This window comes from Delphinus delphis, chromosome 1 (genome assembly GCF_949987515.2).
Source record: "Delphinus delphis chromosome 1, mDelDel1.2, whole genome shotgun sequence".
Taxonomy (NCBI): Eukaryota; Metazoa; Chordata; class Mammalia; order Artiodactyla; family Delphinidae; genus Delphinus; species Delphinus delphis.
Window position 1 is genome coordinate 113,626,344 of NC_082683.1, and position 19,518 is coordinate 113,645,861.

General features: G+C 41.8%; 1 protein-coding gene across 1 annotated transcript; it reads right to left on the reverse strand.

Annotated features, from left to right (window-relative positions):
• Nucleotides 1-264: 264 nt before the first annotated feature.
• Nucleotides 265-19,518, reverse strand: LOC132425968 (Fc receptor-like protein 1). The gene is given in 16 exon segments (XM_069540647.1): nucleotides 265-336; nucleotides 1,502-1,533; nucleotides 2,102-2,173; nucleotides 2,400-2,482; nucleotides 3,684-3,711; nucleotides 4,782-4,898; nucleotides 5,031-5,037; nucleotides 5,240-5,409; nucleotides 5,412-5,522; nucleotides 5,666-5,781; nucleotides 5,783-5,942; nucleotides 12,678-12,824; nucleotides 12,827-12,868; nucleotides 12,871-12,945; nucleotides 15,216-15,236; nucleotides 19,488-19,518. Coding segments are annotated over 16 exon segments (1,284 nt in total).

Below are 19,518 nucleotides of genomic sequence, written 5' to 3' on the forward strand. Positions count from 1 at the left end.
TGACCTGTACCTGAAAGAACCAATAGGAATCCGGTTCTAGTAACAAAGTTCTTCCCACTCCTGAGTTCATGTTGGTTCTCCTGGGTGATCTCTTCAAAGCTTGAGCCAACTTCACTTCACAGTAGATGCAGGAATAATCTCATGGAGGTAAGCACCTGGATGAGGTGTACTGGAACGCTGATTCTCACAGGATCTCTGAAGGACATATTAGTTCGGAGGTATAGGGTCATGCATGGTTTCCCAAGAGCAGAATCTTCTATAACTTTACATAGCATCTTCATAGTCCACATCTGTAAGATCCGCCTTCTTCAGCCTAGAATAGATGGCTGAGGAGTTCTAAAAGAAAGATACATGGATAGAACCTGAGCAGGGAAGACAAGTCGAACATGTTTCCCACAGGTCCTCTTCCCCAGTCCTCTTCCAGTCAGCCTGGATGCACCCTATCATGGAGCACCACTCAAGACAAAATTTGGAGCCTCTTGGAAGACTGTGGCCCTAGGCCACCATTTTCAAAGGGCCTGCGTCCCACTGTTGGGCTACTGAGACGCTCCTGATGAGCTGCAAACTGACCCATACAAAGCCTTCTCTCATTTTTATGAGTCATTGTTAGGCTGTTCCATGGACTATAATTTTTCAAGGATGTCATAATTTTGTATTCATAAACTAAATTTAGCCTGTTACTGGAGTTTATCAAGGACTTGAACTCTGTCCTGAGATATTTGGCTGCCACACCATACTAGACTCAAATACAAAGCACCTACTCTATTTGCACATGTGCAGAGTTAGAATTTATGCAATTTTCTGAAAGCATTTTTTTTTTTTTTTTTTTTTTTTTTTGCGGTACGCGGGCCTCTCACTGTTGTGGCCTCTCCCATTGCGGAGCACAGGCTCCGGACGCGCAGGCTCAGCGGCCATGGCTCATGGGCCCAGCGGCTCCGCGGCATGCGGGATCCTCCCAGACCGGGGCATGAACCTGTGTCCCCCGCATCGGCAGGCGGACTCCCAACCACTGCGCCACCAGGGAAGCCCCAAAAGCATTTTTGTATCATCAGTGAAGTCTTGAATTAATCAAGGTTCAGAAATTACTGATTTTTTAATGACAAAAATCACTTAGGTTAGCTTTATTCAATATTAATTTAGTTTTTGACACGTTGTTTGGTTAAACACAAAATGATGTATGTATGGTTCAACAGTATTTCAGGATAAAGATTTTCAAATCTATAGAATTTTTAGACTAAGCATGCACTACAGTTTAGCTACGAACCTTCCATATGTCCATTGCTAAAAAAAGTATACGTGAGCCTCTAAAATTACCTTGTACAATGACACTTTACTGTTATAATAAAATATTTTTATCCCTGTGGTGTGAGGAGATAAGGTAGGAGATAGACCATGAGATATCTTGTTTTTCCTAAGTGGCCATAATTTTAAAAATTTGAGCACCTGTCCCCAGAAGAAAGAGAGAAAGAGCATGGAGGAAAGAACAGGGATTCTAACTCACCTTATCCCCAGTATGCATCCCAGGAGGTTCTTCTGTGGAGACAAACATATGTGAGATTCCATTTAAAGTCCTTCATTAAATTAGTGTTAAAGGCTTCTTTCTGTCCTGTCTATTTCCCATGGACTTACTTCCATTAATATTTTCTGTCTCACTTTTCTGCCTATCACAAATATGACTCCTTACTATACAGAGGAAAACTAGTACCTAGGGGGAGTGAGGGTCCGCCAGCCCCTCCTGGCATTTGTATCTCTCAGCATTTCTGTGCCTACCAGGTACGGGATGGGACAACAGCCACAACTAGGCAGCTGTATTGGGGTGCTACAGGGAGTACATAGCTGGTACTGTCTCCAATGCTGCCATCTGACTGGGGAGTGAGATATACAGGAGGCCAAGTTAGCATTAGCACTGGCATCTACTCAAGACAGCATCCAGACCAAAGGCCAGTCTTCATAAAAGGCACAGCAATGCTCATAGTCAGCTCCGAGAGCAGAAGCAGCAGTGCCAAAGAACAGAGCCATGTTGCCATACACAGTCACTGATTATCCTCCCGGTTCCAGGAAAGACAAAAGTCAGAGACAAATTCACTCCCTCATGTCTCACCTGCTGCCGGTTGCTGTTCCTGCTGCACACAGTACACCAAAGAATAAACCTCATCCCCACTTACAACATTCACTGAAAGAGAAAAAAGGAGGCATCGTGACATGACACAGTCCCTTCTTCCTGCCATTTAACTCACTCCATACTTACCACCTATCACAGCCATGAAGATAGATGAGTCATTTATTTGTAGAGGTGGCTGGGACACAGCAGGGTCAGATTTGGTTAATAGACATCACGTTATTGCTTCTTCCCCAGCTTGGCCTGCCTACTTTGGCCCAGGTCATTTGGGAAACCTCACCATTTTCATAGTTATGGTGTAGTTGCTCTGGGGCTTGTGAGTTGAGGTAGGTGGATTCTTGGGGTACAGGGCTGGGAAGGCTCCTGCAAACACAGAAACACATGCTATCTATCTGGGATAGCATCCTAGATGTCCCAGACACAACTATTTAGGATTATGAGTAAAACACTGAAGGAGAGAAGCATGTTACAAAGTGTCCTGAATAGAATGCTAATTTATGGGGAAATCAGAAATCAGCACAGCTGTCTGATACAAGCCCTATACTTGCGCTGAGCAGGGCATTGCAGAGTATCACTGGAGTATATATTCCACAAGTGTACGGTTCTTATTTGACAGCTTACTGTGGAATTGCCCACACCCAGAATAGTGCCATTCACATCATAAGTGCTCGGTAAATATTGAATGAAAAATTATTGATTCACTCCAGATGGAAACCGGTTGCTAAGCAGAACAAGCAGCTTGAGGAAGGGAAAGAAGAAAATGCTCTTGCATGTGCATCACTGAAAAAGTGCTATTCTGATTTGGAAAAAAATATGGTTTTTGTTGGCAAAAATAATAACAGTATAAAATGTATCAACTAAACACTGATATCCCCCGATGGAAGTATTTTAAAAATCTTTTCCTTTTCTAACCAACAAGGACCTATCGCATAGCACAGGGAACAATACTCAGTATTTTGTAATAACCTATAAGGGAAAAGAATCTGAAAAAGAATATATAACTAAATCATTGTGCTGTACACCTGAAACTAACATGACATTGTAAATCAACTATACTTCAATAAAATAAAATCAAAAATAAATTTAAAAAAATCTTTTCCTCTTCTAAGGAACTTGATCAACAATTTTTCAGTATGTTTATTACTTATTCTCTGGCCTGCATTATGGAAATGTGTGTATATCTTAACTACTCTAGGACACTGAAAACTCTTAAGATCTCTCCATATTTTCATGCTTTCTAGCACTCAACAAAATGACTTACAGACTCTCAGATACTGGTTGATTGAATAAACGCATGAAACTGGTCAATATAACAGAAGTGTCTTATTCTGTAGATTTAGTGAGGGAGACAAATTAGGAAAAATGATGAAAGGATTTAAATTAATTAGTTAATATATAAAAGAAGAGGAATAGCAAATGAAGTTACCAGTGGAAGAACACTGGAGTAGCAGTTTTGCATATGACAAAATATGGAAAAAAGCTCATGAGAGAGAACAATTCAAAAAATTGTTTGAAATAGATTTTTCTACATTAACTGTGCACACAGAGATAGCAGAGGTCTCACCTGAGTGGATCCCTGGCTGAACGACTTCCTGCAAGTCAAACAAATGAACATACATGTCAATGAGGGAACTCTCTTTCTCAGTGTTTTCATACAGCCCCTGTGCAGGGAATGTGCCTTGTTCCAGGATGCCCATTGCAAGATGTCACTGTGTGCTCAGAGGACATCCTGGCAATTATTTGGGCAGATCCTTCATATTGCAGATGAAGAGATTTAGGTCCAGAATAGTTAAGCGAGCTTCCCAAAGACAGTTAATACCAGAATTGGACTTGAGCCCAAGGCTCTGTACCCACACACCTATAACATTTTTGGGTTTTGGTTTTAGAACCATACGACCTAATCCTATCATGACAAAAGGCACTTCCATAGACACAGTATAGTTGGGGTGACGTCTCCAAAGATGCCCAAAAAGCTTGGAATTTAAGTAAGAATCTCACATTGTCCTCTCTTGCCCCATCTCCAACCTGCTCAATGGAGAACAGGAAACCAAGATTAAACATACAAATAAATAGGTAATAATCAATTGTAATAACGTGTGAAGTTGTTGGTACTCTGAGGAAGCATAATAGAAGAGAATTGTAAGCTGTGTGGTCAGGTGAAGCCTCTTGGAGAAAATGACATTTAAGCTGAAAAGTGAGAAACACTCAGCAAAAAGCATATGTCTGGATGTGTGGGTAAATATTTCAGGGAGAAGAAAAACCATGTGACAATATTCTAAGGCAAATAAGAATTAGTGCAATGACTTTACCTGGGAGATTGTCAGTATAGCTGGAACTGCTAACTGTATTTCTCTTCTAAGTAGCTGATTAGTTATTTTAAGTAGTCACATTTTTGTATAAAAATTAAACCACAGAAGTACAAGGTATCAGTTTAACCTCAATTGATAATATGTGGGGATGAAGGGCTTTACTAAAAACTTTCACTACTTTAATAGGTGCCATTCCATGTGCTGGGGCAGTGGGGATGGCTATGAGCAGATCTATAGGCAAGGTGGCTAATGGGATATATTCATCCTTATTAGTATATATGTCACAAATCTTGCCTTATCTCAGTGAAAACAAAGGTCACAGTAACAAAATACCAATCTCTATAAATACAAACCTATTTTTCTCTTGAGCCAGCAGCAAAATAATAGGGCCATAGTGGTGGGACCAGAGATGCCAAGCAGCACCTCCATGACTCCTGAAGTAAGAACTTCTTTTCTGTCCTCCGTAGGCACTGAAGGGAGAGACCTATACATGAGCTGCCAAGGAGAAGGGCTTGGGTTTGGAGAGCAGATATCTTGAGTGTGGGTTGAGGAAAGGTCTGCTCTTCCTGGGGGAGTTGGGGAGGTAGGACTTACTTATGCACCTAGGGACTTGCAGCTTATCACATTGTTGAGAGAAGAGAGGCACCAGTTTTGGTGTCCCCCATGCCCCCTCGGATATATCTCCCAGGACAGGACTACCCATAGAAGCCTCATCTTGGGTAGCACATCACCAGAAACTTTGTGGGGTCAGCAAAACTCTCCCAGAATGCTGAGAAAGAGACATTGACTGAAGTAGTTCCACAGCATGAGCTATACCTATGATATTGAGTGGTACCACCTCACTGCACTGGGCCACCAGGCCATTGTTGGCCTCACAGTAGTAGTTTCCATAATGTTCTGCAGTCAGAGAGAGGTTGAAAGTCACTCCTCCTCCAGAGGGAGCTGAGCTGCTCCCCAGGGCGACATCCTCATGATAAAACTGTACAGGATCGGGGGAGAGCCTCTCCAGACCTCGCAGTGAAGCTCCACCACATCCCCCAACACAGCCTGGGCCCCAGGAGCCCTGAGGGTGAGGACAGGGTGAGACACTGGAACTGAGAGAGACAGTAGACTGTCAGAGGGGGTCTCTGATGATGACAGACTCACAATCCCTTCCCACAGAGGCTCAGCGCCAGTTAACTTCCTCAGGGTGCCCCAGGGGAACATGCTGGCTGAGCAGAAAGGCAGTGGAACTTACTTCTGACAGTGATACTCACCAGCTCACTGAGCCTGGGGCCATAGCCATTGTCCTCCGCACAGTAATATTGCTCAGAGTCACTCTCCCTCACCACAGAGATCCCAAACGTCACCGTCAGTCTTCATTTCCAGGTTTAAACCCGGGGCCCCTTTGTACCAGAAGAAGGTGATATCTCCTGTGCCCCCAGTGACCAAGCAGACAAGAACCAGCTTTTCTCCCTCCATCATGTATCCGCCTGGAGGTTGTATCTCCAAGCTCACATTACTGATGGGGAGTCCTACATGAACACAAGATGACACAGGAAGGCCCTGAGTAGGGAGGGTTTCAAGGACAGGGTATGTGCGACAGTCCTGAGAGCAAAGGCCTCTGGTGAAGTCAACAGCTTATATTGTTTAAAGGTGGGGCAGGGAGCTAGTGGGCAAAGGGGGTCCTGCTGATTTGGAATTGGCATTGGTTGGGTTGATGGTGGTAGGGTAAGAAAGACACCGTAATATTCCCATGGAGGCTACAGTGTCTTCTCCCTGCCTAGGACAGTGTGATACCCAGAATGCTGATCTCTCAAACTCTCATTTTTCAAGGCACAATAGTATAATTTTTACAAGCCTAGGTTACAAATCACACTGCCTGGGTTTGAATGTTGGTTCCAACTCTTCTTGTGCATGCTTGATCAAATTACTTAACTTCTCTGAGACTCAATTTCCCATCTGGAAAATGGAGAAGATAATGACAGTTATCTCCTACAGTTGTGATGCTTCAATTAAACAACATGTGGGTCAGATTGGTTCAAGATGACAGAGTAGAAGGACATACACTCACTCCCTCTTGCAAGAGCACTGGGATCACAACTAACTGCTGAACAATCACTGACAGAAAGACACTGGAACTCTCTAAAAAAAATACCCCACATCCAAAGACAAAGGAGAAGCCACAATGAGATGGTAAGAGGGTCATAATCACAATAAAATCAAATCCCATTATGCTGGGTGGGTGACTCACAAACTGGAGAACAATTATACCACAGAAGCCCACCCACCAGAGTAAAGGTTCTGAGCTCCACATCAGGCTTCCCAACCTGGGGTTCTGGCCACAGGAGGAGGAATTCCCAGAGAATCAGACTTTCAAGACTAGTTGGATTTGATTGCAGGACTTTGACAGGACTGGGGGGAAAAGAGACTCTACTCTTGGAGGGCACACACAAAGTAGTGTGCTCATCAGGACCTGGGAGAAGGAGCAGTGACCCCATAGAAGACTGAACCAGACCTATATGCTAGTGTTGGAGGGTATCTTGCAGAGGCAGGGGGTGGTTGTAGCTCACTGTGGGGATAAGGACACTGGCAGCAGAAGGTCTGGGAAGTACTCCTTGGCATGAGCCCTCCCAGAGTCCACCATTAGCCTCACCAAATAGCCTGTAGCCTCCAGTGCTGGGTTGCCTCAGGCCAAACAACCAATGGGGAGGGAACTCAGCCCCACCCATCATCGGACAAGTGGATTAAAATTTTACTGAGCTCTGCCCACCAGAGCAATACCCAGCTCTACCAACCACCAGTCCCTCCCATCAGGGAGCTTGCACAAACCTCTTAGATAGTCTCATCCAGCAGAGGGCAGACAGCAGAAGCAAGAAGAACTACAGTCCTGCAGCCTGTGGAACAAAAACCACATTCACAGAAAGGCAGACAAAATGAAAAGGCAGAGGGCTATGTACCAGATGAAGGAACAAGGCAAAACCCCAGAAAAACAACTAAATGAAGTGGAGATAGGCAACCTTCCAGAAAAAGAATTCAGAATAATGATAGTGAAGATGATCCAGGACCTTGGAAAAAGAATGGAGGCAAAGATCAAGAAGATGCAAGAAATGTTTAACAAAGACCTAGAATAATTAAAGAACAAACAAACAGAGATGAACAATACAATAACTGAAATGAAAAACACACTAGAAGGAATCAATAGCAGAATAACTGAGGCAGAAGAATGGATAAATGACCTGGAAGGCAGAATGGTGGAATTCACTGCCATGGAACAGAATAAAGAAAAAGGAATGAAAAGAAATGAAGACAGCCTAAGAGACCTCTCAACAACATTTAAAGCACCAAAATTCACATTATAAGGGTCCCAGAAGAAGAAGAGAGAGAGAAAATATTTGAAGAGATTATAGGTGAAAACTTCCCTAACATGGGAAAGGAAATAGCCACCCATGTCCAAGAAGTGCAGAGAGTCCCAGGCAGGATAAACCCAAGGAGAAACACGCTGAGACAATAGTAATCACACTGACAAAAATTAAAGACAAAGAAAAATTATTAAAAACAACAAGGGAAAAATGACAAATAACATACAAGGGAACTCCCATAAGGTTAACTGCTGATGTCTCAGCAGAAACTCTACAAGCCAGAAGGGAGTGGCATGATATATTTAAAATGATGAAAGGGAAGAACCTACAACCAAGATTACTCATTCAGCGAGGATCTCATTCAGATTCGATGGAGAAATCAAAAACTTTACAGACAAGAAAGACTTAAGAGAATTCAGCACCACCAAACCAGCTCTACAACAAATGCTAAAGGAACTTCTCTAAGTGGGAAACACAATAGAAGAAAAGGACCTACAAAATCAAACCCAAAACAATTAAGAAAATGGTAATAGGAATATACATGTCGATAATTACCTTAAATGTAAATGGATTAAATGCTCCAACCAAAAGACACAGGCTCGCTGAATGGATACAAAAACAAGACCCATATATATGCTGTCTACAAGATACCCACTCCAGACCTAGGCACACATACAGACTGAAAGTGAGGGGATGGATAAAGGTATTCCATGCAAATGGAAATCAAAAGAAAGCTGGAGTAGAAATACTCATATCAGATAAAATAGACTTTAAAATAATGTTACAAGAGACAAGGAAGGACACCACATAATGATCAAAGGATCAATCCAAGAAGAAGATATAACAATTATAAATATATATGTACCCAACATAGGAGCACCTCAATACATAAGGAAACTGCTAACAGCTATAAAAGAGGAAATAGACAGTCACACAATAATAGTGGGGGACTTTAATACCTCACTTATAACAGTGGACAGATCATCCAGATGAAAATTAATGAGGAAACACAAGCTTTAAATGACACAATAGACCAGATAGATTTAATTGATATTTATAGGACATTCCATCCCAAAACAGCAGATTACACTTTCTTCTCAAGTGCACGTGGAACATTCTCCAGGATAGTTCACATCTTGGGTCACAAATCAAGCCTCAGTAAATTTAAGAAAATTGAAATCACGTCAAGCATCTTTTCCAACCACAATGCTATGAGATTAGAAATAAATTACAGGGAAAGAAAATGTAAAAAACACAAACACATGGAGGCTAAACAATATGTTACTAAATAACCAAGATCACTGAAGAAATCAAAGAGGAAATCAAAAAATACCTAGAGACAAATGACAACAAAAACAAGATGATCCAAAACCTAGGGGATAGAGCAAAAGCAGTTCTAAGAGTGAAGTTTATAGCAGTACAATCCTACCTCAAGAAACAAGAAAAATCTCAAATAAACAATCTAAACTTACACCTAAAGTAACTGGAGAAAGAAGAAGAAACAAAACCCAAAGTTAGTAGAAGGAAAGAAATCATAAAATTTTAAAGATCAGAGCAGAAATAAATGAAATAGAAACAAAGATCAATAAAACTAAAAGCTGTTTTTTTGATAAACAAAACTGATAAAATATAGCCAATAAGAATTAGATTAGAAATGAAATAATTTCTAATAATCAATGATTAGAAATGAAAAAGAAGTTACAATGGACACCACAGAAATACAAAGGATCATAAGAGACTACTACAAGCAACTCTATACCAATAAAATGGACAACCTGGGAGAAATGGACAAATTCTTAGAAGGGTATAACCTTCCAAGACTGAACCAGGAAGAAATAGAAAATATGAACATGCCAATCAAAAGTAATGAAATTGAAACTGTAATTAAAAATCTTCCAACAAATAAAAGTCCAGGACCAGATGGCTTCACAGGTGATTTTATCAAACATTTAGAGAAGAGCTAATACCCTTCTCAAACTCTTACCAAAAAATTGCAGAGCAAGGAACACTCCCAAATTCATTCTACAAGGCCACCCTGACCCTGATACCAAAACCAAAGATACTACCAAAAAAGAAAATTACAGACCAATATCACTAATGAATATAGATGCAAAAGTGCTCAACAAAATACAAGCAAACAGAATCCAACAACACATTAAAAGGATCATACACCATGATCAAGTGGGACTTTTCCCAGAGATGCAAGGATTCTTCAATATATGCAAATCACTCGGTGTGACACACCATATTAACAAATTGAAGGAGACAATCCATATGATCATATCAATGGATGAAGAAAAAGCTTTTGACAAAATTCAACACCTATATATGATAAAAGCTCTCCAGAACGTGGGCATACAGGGGACCTACCTCAACATAATAAAAGGTATATACGACAAACCCACAACAAACATCATTCTCAACAGTGAAAAACTGAAAGCATTTCCTCTAAGATCAGGAACAAGACAAGGATGTCCACTCTCACCACTATTATTCAACATAGTTTTGGAAGTCCTAGCCACGGCAATCAGAGAAGCAAAAGAAATAAAAGGAATACAAATTGGAAAAGAAGATGTAAAACTGTCACTGTTTGCAGATGACATGATACTATACATAGAGACTCCTAAAGATGCCACCAGAAAACTACTAGAGCTAATGAATGAATTTGGTAAAGTTGCAGGATACAAAATTAATGCACAGAAATCTCTTGCATTCCTATACACTAACAATGAACGACCAGAAAGAAGAATTAAGGAAACAATCCCATTCACCATTGCAACAAAAAGAATAGAATACCTAGGAATAAACCTATCTAAGGAGGTAAAAACCCTGTACTCAGAAAACTATAAGACACTGATGAAAGAAATCAAAGATGACACAAACAGATGGAGAGGTATACCACATTCTTGTATTGGAAGAATCAATATTGTGAAAACGACTATACTACCCAAAGCAATCTACAGATTCAATGCAATCCCTATCAAATTACCAATGACATTTTTTTACAGAACTAGAACAAAATATCTTAAAATTTGTAACACCATACACAAAAATAAACTCAAAAGGATTAAAGACCTTGATATAAGACCAGACACTAAAACTCTCAGAGGAAAACATAGGAAAAACACTCTTTGACATAAATCACAGCAAGATCTTTTTTGACCCACCTCCTAGAGTAATGGAAATAAAAATAAACAAATGGCACCTAATGAAACTTAAAAGCTTTTGCATAGCAAAGGAAACTGTAAACAAGACAAAAAGACAACCCTCAGAATGGGAGAAAATATTTGCAAATGAATCGATGGACAGAGGATTAATCTCCAAAATATATAAACAGCTCACGCAGCTCAATATTAAAAAACAACCAACCTAATCAAAAAATGGGCAGAAGACCTAAGTAGACATTTCTCCAAAGAAGGCATGGCCAAGAGGGAAAATCTGCTCAACATCACTAATTATTAGAGAAATGCAAATCAAAACTACAATGAGGTATCACCTCACACTGGTTAGAATGGGCATCATCAGAAAATCTACAGACAACAAATGCTGGAGAGGGTGTGGAGAAAAGGGAACCCTCTTGCACTGTTGGTGGGAATGTAAATTGCTACAGCCACTATGGAGAACAGTATGGAGGTTCCTTAAAAAACTAAAAATAGAACTACCATATGACCAGCAATCCCACTACTGGGCATATACCCAGAGAAAACCATAATTCAAAAAGACACATGCACCCCTATATTCTTTGCAGCACTATTTACAATAGCCAGGTCATGGAAACAACCTAAATGCCCGTTCACAGACTAGTAGATAAAGAAGATGTGGTACATATATACAGTGGAATAAAAAGGAACGAAATTGGTTCACTTGTAGAGACATGGATGGACCTAGAGAGTATCATACAGAGTGAAATAAGTCAGAAAGAGAAAAACAAATATCGTATATTAACACATATATGTGGAACCTAGAAAAATGGTAGAGATGAACCAGTTTTCTAGGCAGAAATTGAGACACAGATGTAGAGAACAAACTTATGGACACCAAGGGGGGAAAGCGGTGGGCAGGGTGGGTGGGCGGGATGAACTGGGAGATTGGGATTGACATGTATACACTGATGTGTATAAAATAGATAACTAATAAGAACCTGCTGTATAAAAAATAAAATAAAATAAAATAAAATTCAAAAAAAAAAGTAAAAACAACATGTGTGAATCACTAGAACAGGGCCTATGGCATATGAACTGTCCAGAGGTTTTTTGTAGTGGTCTAGGTTCACGGAGTTGAGTTTTGAGGAAGTCTGGGAAAGCCCAGCTTTCGGAATGTATTAGCAATTGCTTTATGGTATCATGGCTACGTCTTTGTCTGAGAGTGGGAGAGGATGTCAGAAACGTCAACCATGTTATATGGAATAACACGGTTCAGAATCACAAAACACCCTCATTCCTTTTTATCTGTCAAAATCAGACCTCAGCTTCTCTTCCATAAGCCCTTCCCCCATAGCCTTTTCCTCAAGGCCTCCTCTTACCGCCTCAGTCAGATTTCTTCCTTCTTTGTAGTTTCTATTAACAGTCGACCTTTATGACACCACCAATTTCACCCTAGTTGTTTAGGAGGCCAGTTAGGCATCAGCTTCTCATAGTCAGGGACAATATATTATGCAGCTATTTCCTCCACACCCTCTAGCACAGTGATGACACACGGTAAGGGCTTCCTAAAAATTCTTTTGTTTGCTTGAATGCAAATAGCAAGGATAAGGGAAGACCCCTTAAGAACTCTGATAAAAAGAAGCTCAGGTACATGTCTCAAACAGCATCCATGCATGCAGGAGCAGAACGCAACAGTCAGGGAAGACCAGCCTCGTACCTCTGCCCTTCTCAGCCCACCCCAGCAGAGGCCCCCACCGGAACTCACCGTGTACTTGGATCTGGACTCTGCAGCTCCTTTTGACTCCGAGTGGTGTTGCCTTTGCTTGACACCAGTAGGACCCTGAGTCTTCCCTCCACACAGCAGGAATCCAGAGCTCTGGGATGCTGTCCCAGTCCAGCCCTAGGGCCTGCCATCTTTGTAGAAGTGGAACTGGAGCTGAACATCTAACTTCTGTGGAAGGGCTGGGTCTCACAGGCCAGGGTCATTGACTTCCCCTCTATGGGCTGAGAGGGGCTGAGTATCAGGAAGAGCTCTAGAGGGAAGAGTTAAACACATATTCTAGGGCAATGGGGTTCAGAGATCCTGATGGGTGGCACTTTGTGTTCTCAGCATTTGCTCTCAGCAAGACTCAAAGGTCCAGCTCATTGGACATGCAGACCACTTCTCACATTACCGCCCTGCCTCGACATGGCACATGGGCTTTCAACTGCTCACGCCCAGCACCTCCTGCCCCTGTGCAGCATCACTTCCTTCTACAAGGCAACCCTTACCTTTGACTTGGTTAATACTCTTTGAAGTTTCTATCCATGGACTGAAAACACTTTTGGAGACAATGCAGGGATACTGATGACTGTCACTAGAGTTGGCATTGGAGATGGTGAAGCTTGAAGTTTTAGGAAAATATATTTCATTCATCCTTGTTATAAGCCATATTGGTCATTTTCTTCGGTTCCCATTCCCCTGATGTCTCAGACCCATGCTATCTCTTTCAGAGATAGAATATGAGACATGGAGAATCGGTCTGGGAAATACTCAGAGGAACTCTATTTGTTCCGTACTGTTTCTCTCCTGCCCCTTTTATTGCTATTCCTAATGGAAGGAAGAGGCATGCATTTGTCTAGAAATACCCTGCATCCATACATCCACATGGCCCAGATCCCTTGATCTGGGACCTCTATACAAACCCCTATAGGAAGCATGTATCCCTTTTTGGCCATAGGGGTTCTTTTCCGGATGAATTAAAGATGAGTAAAGTTGTGTTCTGCTTTCATCTCATCTCCTTATCTATCCCAGTTGCAGCAGACCATGAAACATTGAAAGCCCTGATTGCATTTGCTCTCGGGGCATTTGTTTATCCAACCCTCAGAGCCTCTGTTCTTTTGGAAGTTTTAAGAGTATTCCTAAGAAAAGCCTCTTTGTCTCCTCATCAGATGAAAATGCTAAGTGTTCTAGATCACTGAGGGGTGATTCCCAGTCCAGTATCTATAATCTCCAAGCCTTCCAACTGGAATGCTTTACCCTAGGACTTTTAAAAATTCAGTTGAACTGTGGTACCAAAATATTTGCCCTGTGCTGAGGCCTGGAATACCCTGTGCATTAATCACTTTCTCTCCTTGGAAAACTGTAGTCCCCAGAGGACTGAGGAGCAGCACAGCTTTGGGTGCATAGCAGAAAAAGTGAATAAAAGAGGCATCTAGGCACCTGTAACCCACTCTTTTGAATGGGTCTGGGGTGGGGATGGAATAGGACACTGGACAGGGCAGTTTGCATGGGTCCAGAGCTCAGTCCTGCAGCTTGGAGCTTGTTTCAGAAAATTCTCAGGCATAGAGACTACCTGGCAAATTCCTTGTGGCAGAAGCTTTGTTTCTTCATCCTGGATGTGGCTTTGGACTTTTGCTTAGGCTATGACTGGTCAGGCACATTTGCAGAGTAAAAGCAGAGCCAAGCACAAGGTATCATGGAATTAACATAAGGCATGAGTTAGACTTGGATAAACATCAGGTGAGGAAACCAGAAGCCTGAGTTGGTTCTGAGTATCTCTTGTCATAGGAATTCCAAACCCTGTGTTCCTAGTTGCACATGCAGCCTGTGTTGAAGTAGCAGGATAATCTCTTTTAACCCTGTGCTTATTATTTTAAGCACAAGACAGCAGTCCTCATATATATTAGATTTAAACATACTTCAGTGGAAGATTCCTTCTGGGGGAAAATTTCCTCCTCTCCTCATCTGGTACAAGTAAGACTGAATCAGGAGCAAACTAATGAAGTAAGTTTGCATAAATCAGAATCTAAGAGAGAAAACGCACCGGGGTAACAATTGTGGCTGCAGAGCAAGGCCGAAAACAGGAAGAAGGCAGCAGTCTACAGTTTGTACATGGCCCATGCATTGACTGTAATGTTGTTCTCCGTGGAGGCGTGACTTTGGCATTTTTTCCAACACTTCTGGTGGAGTACCCAGCTGGGAGTACACAGGGGCCTTGGAGCCCTTCTGCCAGAGGGCAGAGATTTTTCTATAACATCAACCTTCAGCACCCCCTGACTTCCTTGTGCAACCCTCCCTAAGCTGGGACGTCCCAGAAAAAAAAAAGATTGTGGTCTTGAGAAGGTCAGAGCAAGATCTGCTCCATCAGCTGAGCATGTACATGTCACGTGCAGAGACTGCTGTGAACACAAGCACCCTGGGCCCAAGGGGGCTGCTGTCATCTGTATACTGGATATCAAACAGCTATCTACAGGCCTCCTGCACTGGCTCAAGTGACAAGATACCTGCAGACCTTGAAGAAGAAAAGGAAGTGCAACTCACCAGTTGCTTCACAGAGTGGAGCTGGGAGAGAATTTAGCAGAGATCAGTACAGGGCAGCAAATCCCAAACATACCCAAAGTTTAACTCCCACGAAGGCTTTCCCAACAACGCACCGTCCTTCTTTTGTGCCCTTCCTCTCTTTTTTCTCTCTTTCCCTCTCTTTTTCTCTTTTCCCCTTCCTATCTTCTTATTTTCTCCCCCTTCCCTACCCTGCTTCCTTCCTCCTTTCTCTCTGTTCCTTTCCCCACATTCCACATCAATCACCTGCCTACAAAATGACACAGAGTTCTGTTTTATGATTGTAATTTACAATAACTTCTCTCACCGTGGTTATGAGATGGTACCTTTGTTGTATAACTACTTAGCCGCTCCCTTCCTCAAGCCATCATCCTCATTCCCTCTCTCAAAAGTCTGATGATCCAGCTCTAGACTTGCTGACTCATGGTAACAGCAGTCAGGCAAGGAGGGTGGACAGGCTTATGCTCAAGACATGACACCTCTTTATTTAACAACTTCAGGGCAGAGGAGGCTTAGGTCCAGAGAAGGATTTCAGATTTCTCCAAAGATTCTCTCTTATCCCAAGGATTTGACCATAATATTATGGCATAACGGTCAAGAAAAGAAAATCCTGGGGAAAACGCAGCCTTTGTAGCCAGATGACATAGACTTGAATCCTGACTCTTTCTCTTACAAGCTGTGTGACTCTGGGAAAAATGCTTTACCTCTCTGTGCTTTAGTTTTCTGTAAAATGGAGATAATAATAGACCTACCTCACATAGTTTTGTGAAGATTAAATGAATTGATATCCACAAAACGCTTAGAAGAATGCCTGAAATTTATCTAGCATTTAATAAATATTATCTCACTATTATTATCTATTTTAGTTCAGTTCAGTCTGAGATGCCTACTGTTTATATTAAATGTTTATTTGAGGGCTTCCCTGGTGGTGCAGTGGTTGAGAGTCCGCCTGCCGATGCAGGGGACACAGGTTCGTGCCCCGGTCCGGGAAGATCCCACATGCCGCGGAGCGGCTGGGCCCGTGAGCCATGGCAGCTGAGCCTGCGTGTCTGGAGCCTGTGCTCCGCAACGGGAGAGGCCACAACAGTGAGAGGCCCGCGTACAGCAAAAAAAAAAAAAAAAAAGTTTATTTGAATAATCAGTTCCTCAGGAAGGAGAAGGGAATCAATGAGGGCTAGCATGAAAATCACATTTTATTTATTCATCCATACTACAAATAATTTTGAATGCCTACTATATGCCAGACATTGTACATTACACTTAGTTTGCAGGAATGAACATGAATGACAATCTTTTCTGTCAAGGAATTTACATTATAGTGGGAGAGAGCCAATCAAAAAAATATATATGTAACATGATTTTAGAGAATGGTCAATGCTCTAAGAAAAATACAGTAGAAAAATAAGTTACAGAGTACCTTGGGATGGTCTTGACTATTTAGATGTATGTCAATTGAGTAGAAACATGAATGAAATTAGAGAACAGGCCTTCTGAATATTTGGGAAATAGCATTCCTGGCAGAGAAACAGCAAGCGCAAAGACCTTGAGAAGGAATGAGCTTGTCCAAGGAAGAATGAGAAGGCAGGTACACTGGGAACTGACCAGGTGAGGGGAACAGTGGTTGATACTGGTGTGTGAGAAGTAAGCAGGGGCCAGTCACAGAAGGCTTTGTGGGCTTGGTAATAGCTTTGGATTTTGTTCATGATGTAATGGAGAGCGATGGACAGTTCTGACTTAATTTGCATTTGTAGAATCATTCTTCCACTGTAGAAAGGACAGACTACAGACATGCAAGAGTAGCAGGGAGAACATTAGTGGGAGTTTAGTCTGGAAGAGTGAGGATGGTGGCTCAGGCTAGGCAGTATTGGTGCTGTGAAGGGGACAGATCTCAGTATATATTCAGAAGTAGAATCAATAGGAATTACTTATGGATTGGATATAAAGTGTCAAAGACAGAGAGGAATTAAATATAACTCCTAGATTTTTGGCCATAGCAACCAGAAGAATGGTGGTGACATTTACAAAAATGGAGAAGTGGTGGGGAGAAATAGGTTAAGTCCTATGGTGATGGTGATTCATGTGGAAGATCAAAGGATCTGTTAGGACATGTTGAGTTTAAAATGCACATTAGACAGTTGAATGGCAGTTGAATATATGAAAGGTGTTCAAAGGTGGGATCGAAGTTGGATAAATAAGCTTGATTTTAAGCTGTTTAAACTTAAAGTGACTGAAGTGTATAACTTAGGGAATGAGTATGGATGGAGAAGAGAAGTCTACGTACCAATCTTGAGAAACTCAAACATTTCAAGGTCAGTAAAGCAGCAGGTATTAAGTTAGAAAGAATACCAGCAGAATACAGTATTTAGAAGCCAAGTGAAAAAGTATTTCCAGGAGAGGGAATGATCAACTTATGTCAAATACCCCTGAGATACTGAATAAAATGAGAAATAAAAATTGAATTCTGGGTGAGGCAACATAGAGGTGGTTGATGATATTAACAAGAGCAGTTTCAGTGGAGTGGTGAGGACAAAGATTGATTGAAGTGGATTCAATAAAGGATAAGGAAGAACAATAAGGACCTAAAACAGTTTAGCAGTTTACAGGGGTTAGGAATGAGGGAGGAGTTGACTCTAAAGGGATTGAGGGCATGAAGGAATTTTTGAAGTGATGGAAATCTTCTGTATTTTGATCGTGGTGGTAGTCATATGACGCTAAATCTTTGTCAAAAATCATAGACGTTGCATCAAAAAAGTGTATCTTATTGTAATGTAAATTAAAAATGAATTTTAAAAAGAAAGGATGGGAGGAGATCAAGTAAAGATAATGACTCACTGAAAACTATAAAAGGATGTGCAGAATGGTGAAGCAAACGGAGGTCACATTTCTATTATTTTAAGATAGAAGATATTATGGCGTATTTGTATACTCATAGGAATAATCCAGGATGGAGAAATATTTTGATGATGGAGCAAGGGAGTCTGGGACCCAATGCACAAGTGGAGAGTCCTGTCTTCAATTCGGATGAGGGAAAATATATCCATAATAGGGAGAGAAAAGGCAGAGTATGTAAATGCAGAGGTGGACAGGTTGATAAATACAGCCGTATAAAGATGAGGAAATTTTATTTCGATTGCTTTTATTTTTCTCACGTTATAAACTAAGAGTAAGAAGAGAAAAGTTTGAGGAGAAAGGAGTGGGTATGAGGAAGTGGTCATCAAGAATGGAAGAGCAGGGCTCCCCTGGTGGTGCAGTGGTTGGGAGTCCGCCTACCGATGCAGGGGACACGGGTTCGTACCCCGGTCCGGGAAGATCCCACATGCCGCGGAGCGGCTGGGCCCGTGAGCCATGGCCGCTGAGCCTGCGCGTCCGGAGCCTGTGCTCCGCAACGGGAGAGGCCACAGCAGTGAGAGGCCCGCATACCGCTAAAAAAAAAAAAAAAAGAATGGAAGAGCATTGACTCTGAAAGAATGGGAGGATTGCATGGCACCCGAGATTGGTGGTCCTACATTTAAAGAAAGATACGTCAGCAGGATTGTACCTTTTGCTTAGAGTCACATTCAGCTGCTTAGGCACGGGTGTGAAGCATGCAGAAAAGTGTGTTAGTCAGGAAAGTGCTATGGGGAAGAGGGATGAAGGTATATCCAAGGGGAGTATTGTGATAAACTACAGAATCTAAGTACTGTGAGAAGTGAGGACATGGAGTGTAGTAATTTGACAGTGGAAACCTAAGCCTGGGGAGGGGAAGACATGTTGAATATGGAGCATTAGAGAAAGTGAGCTGGAAATACAATGTAGTCGGGTAGGGAGGTGGATGCTGAAGTCAAATATTTTGGAAGTGGGACCGTCGTTGGTAATGATAAGTTCTAGGGTTTGATGGTAGAAATGGGGAAGTCAAGGAAGGATATAGGAAAATCATGTTGATTATAAGAAGGGCAAGGAACTGAGAGGCCAATTTGTTGTTTGAATTATCTTTGTGGCTATCGAAGCCACCAAGAACAAAGTCAGAATCAAAAGTGGAAAGAAAGAGAACACTTCCTATGAGATAAAAACTAAAAGGATAGTTTTCTTCCAAAATCTGGCTTTCCAGTGTCTATGACTTTCTGCCCAACTCTAAGCCCTCAGTGGGAAGTAAAGATCTGAGCGTGCCTGACCATTGCCTGGCAGAAACTTAGTCCTGAGAAGTTCCAATGCTCTTCAGGAAGCCGGGCACCAGGGAATGGAAACCCATACCCTTTTCTGAGTTGTCCTACTCACCACAGATCAACAGCAAGCGCCTCAGCAGCAT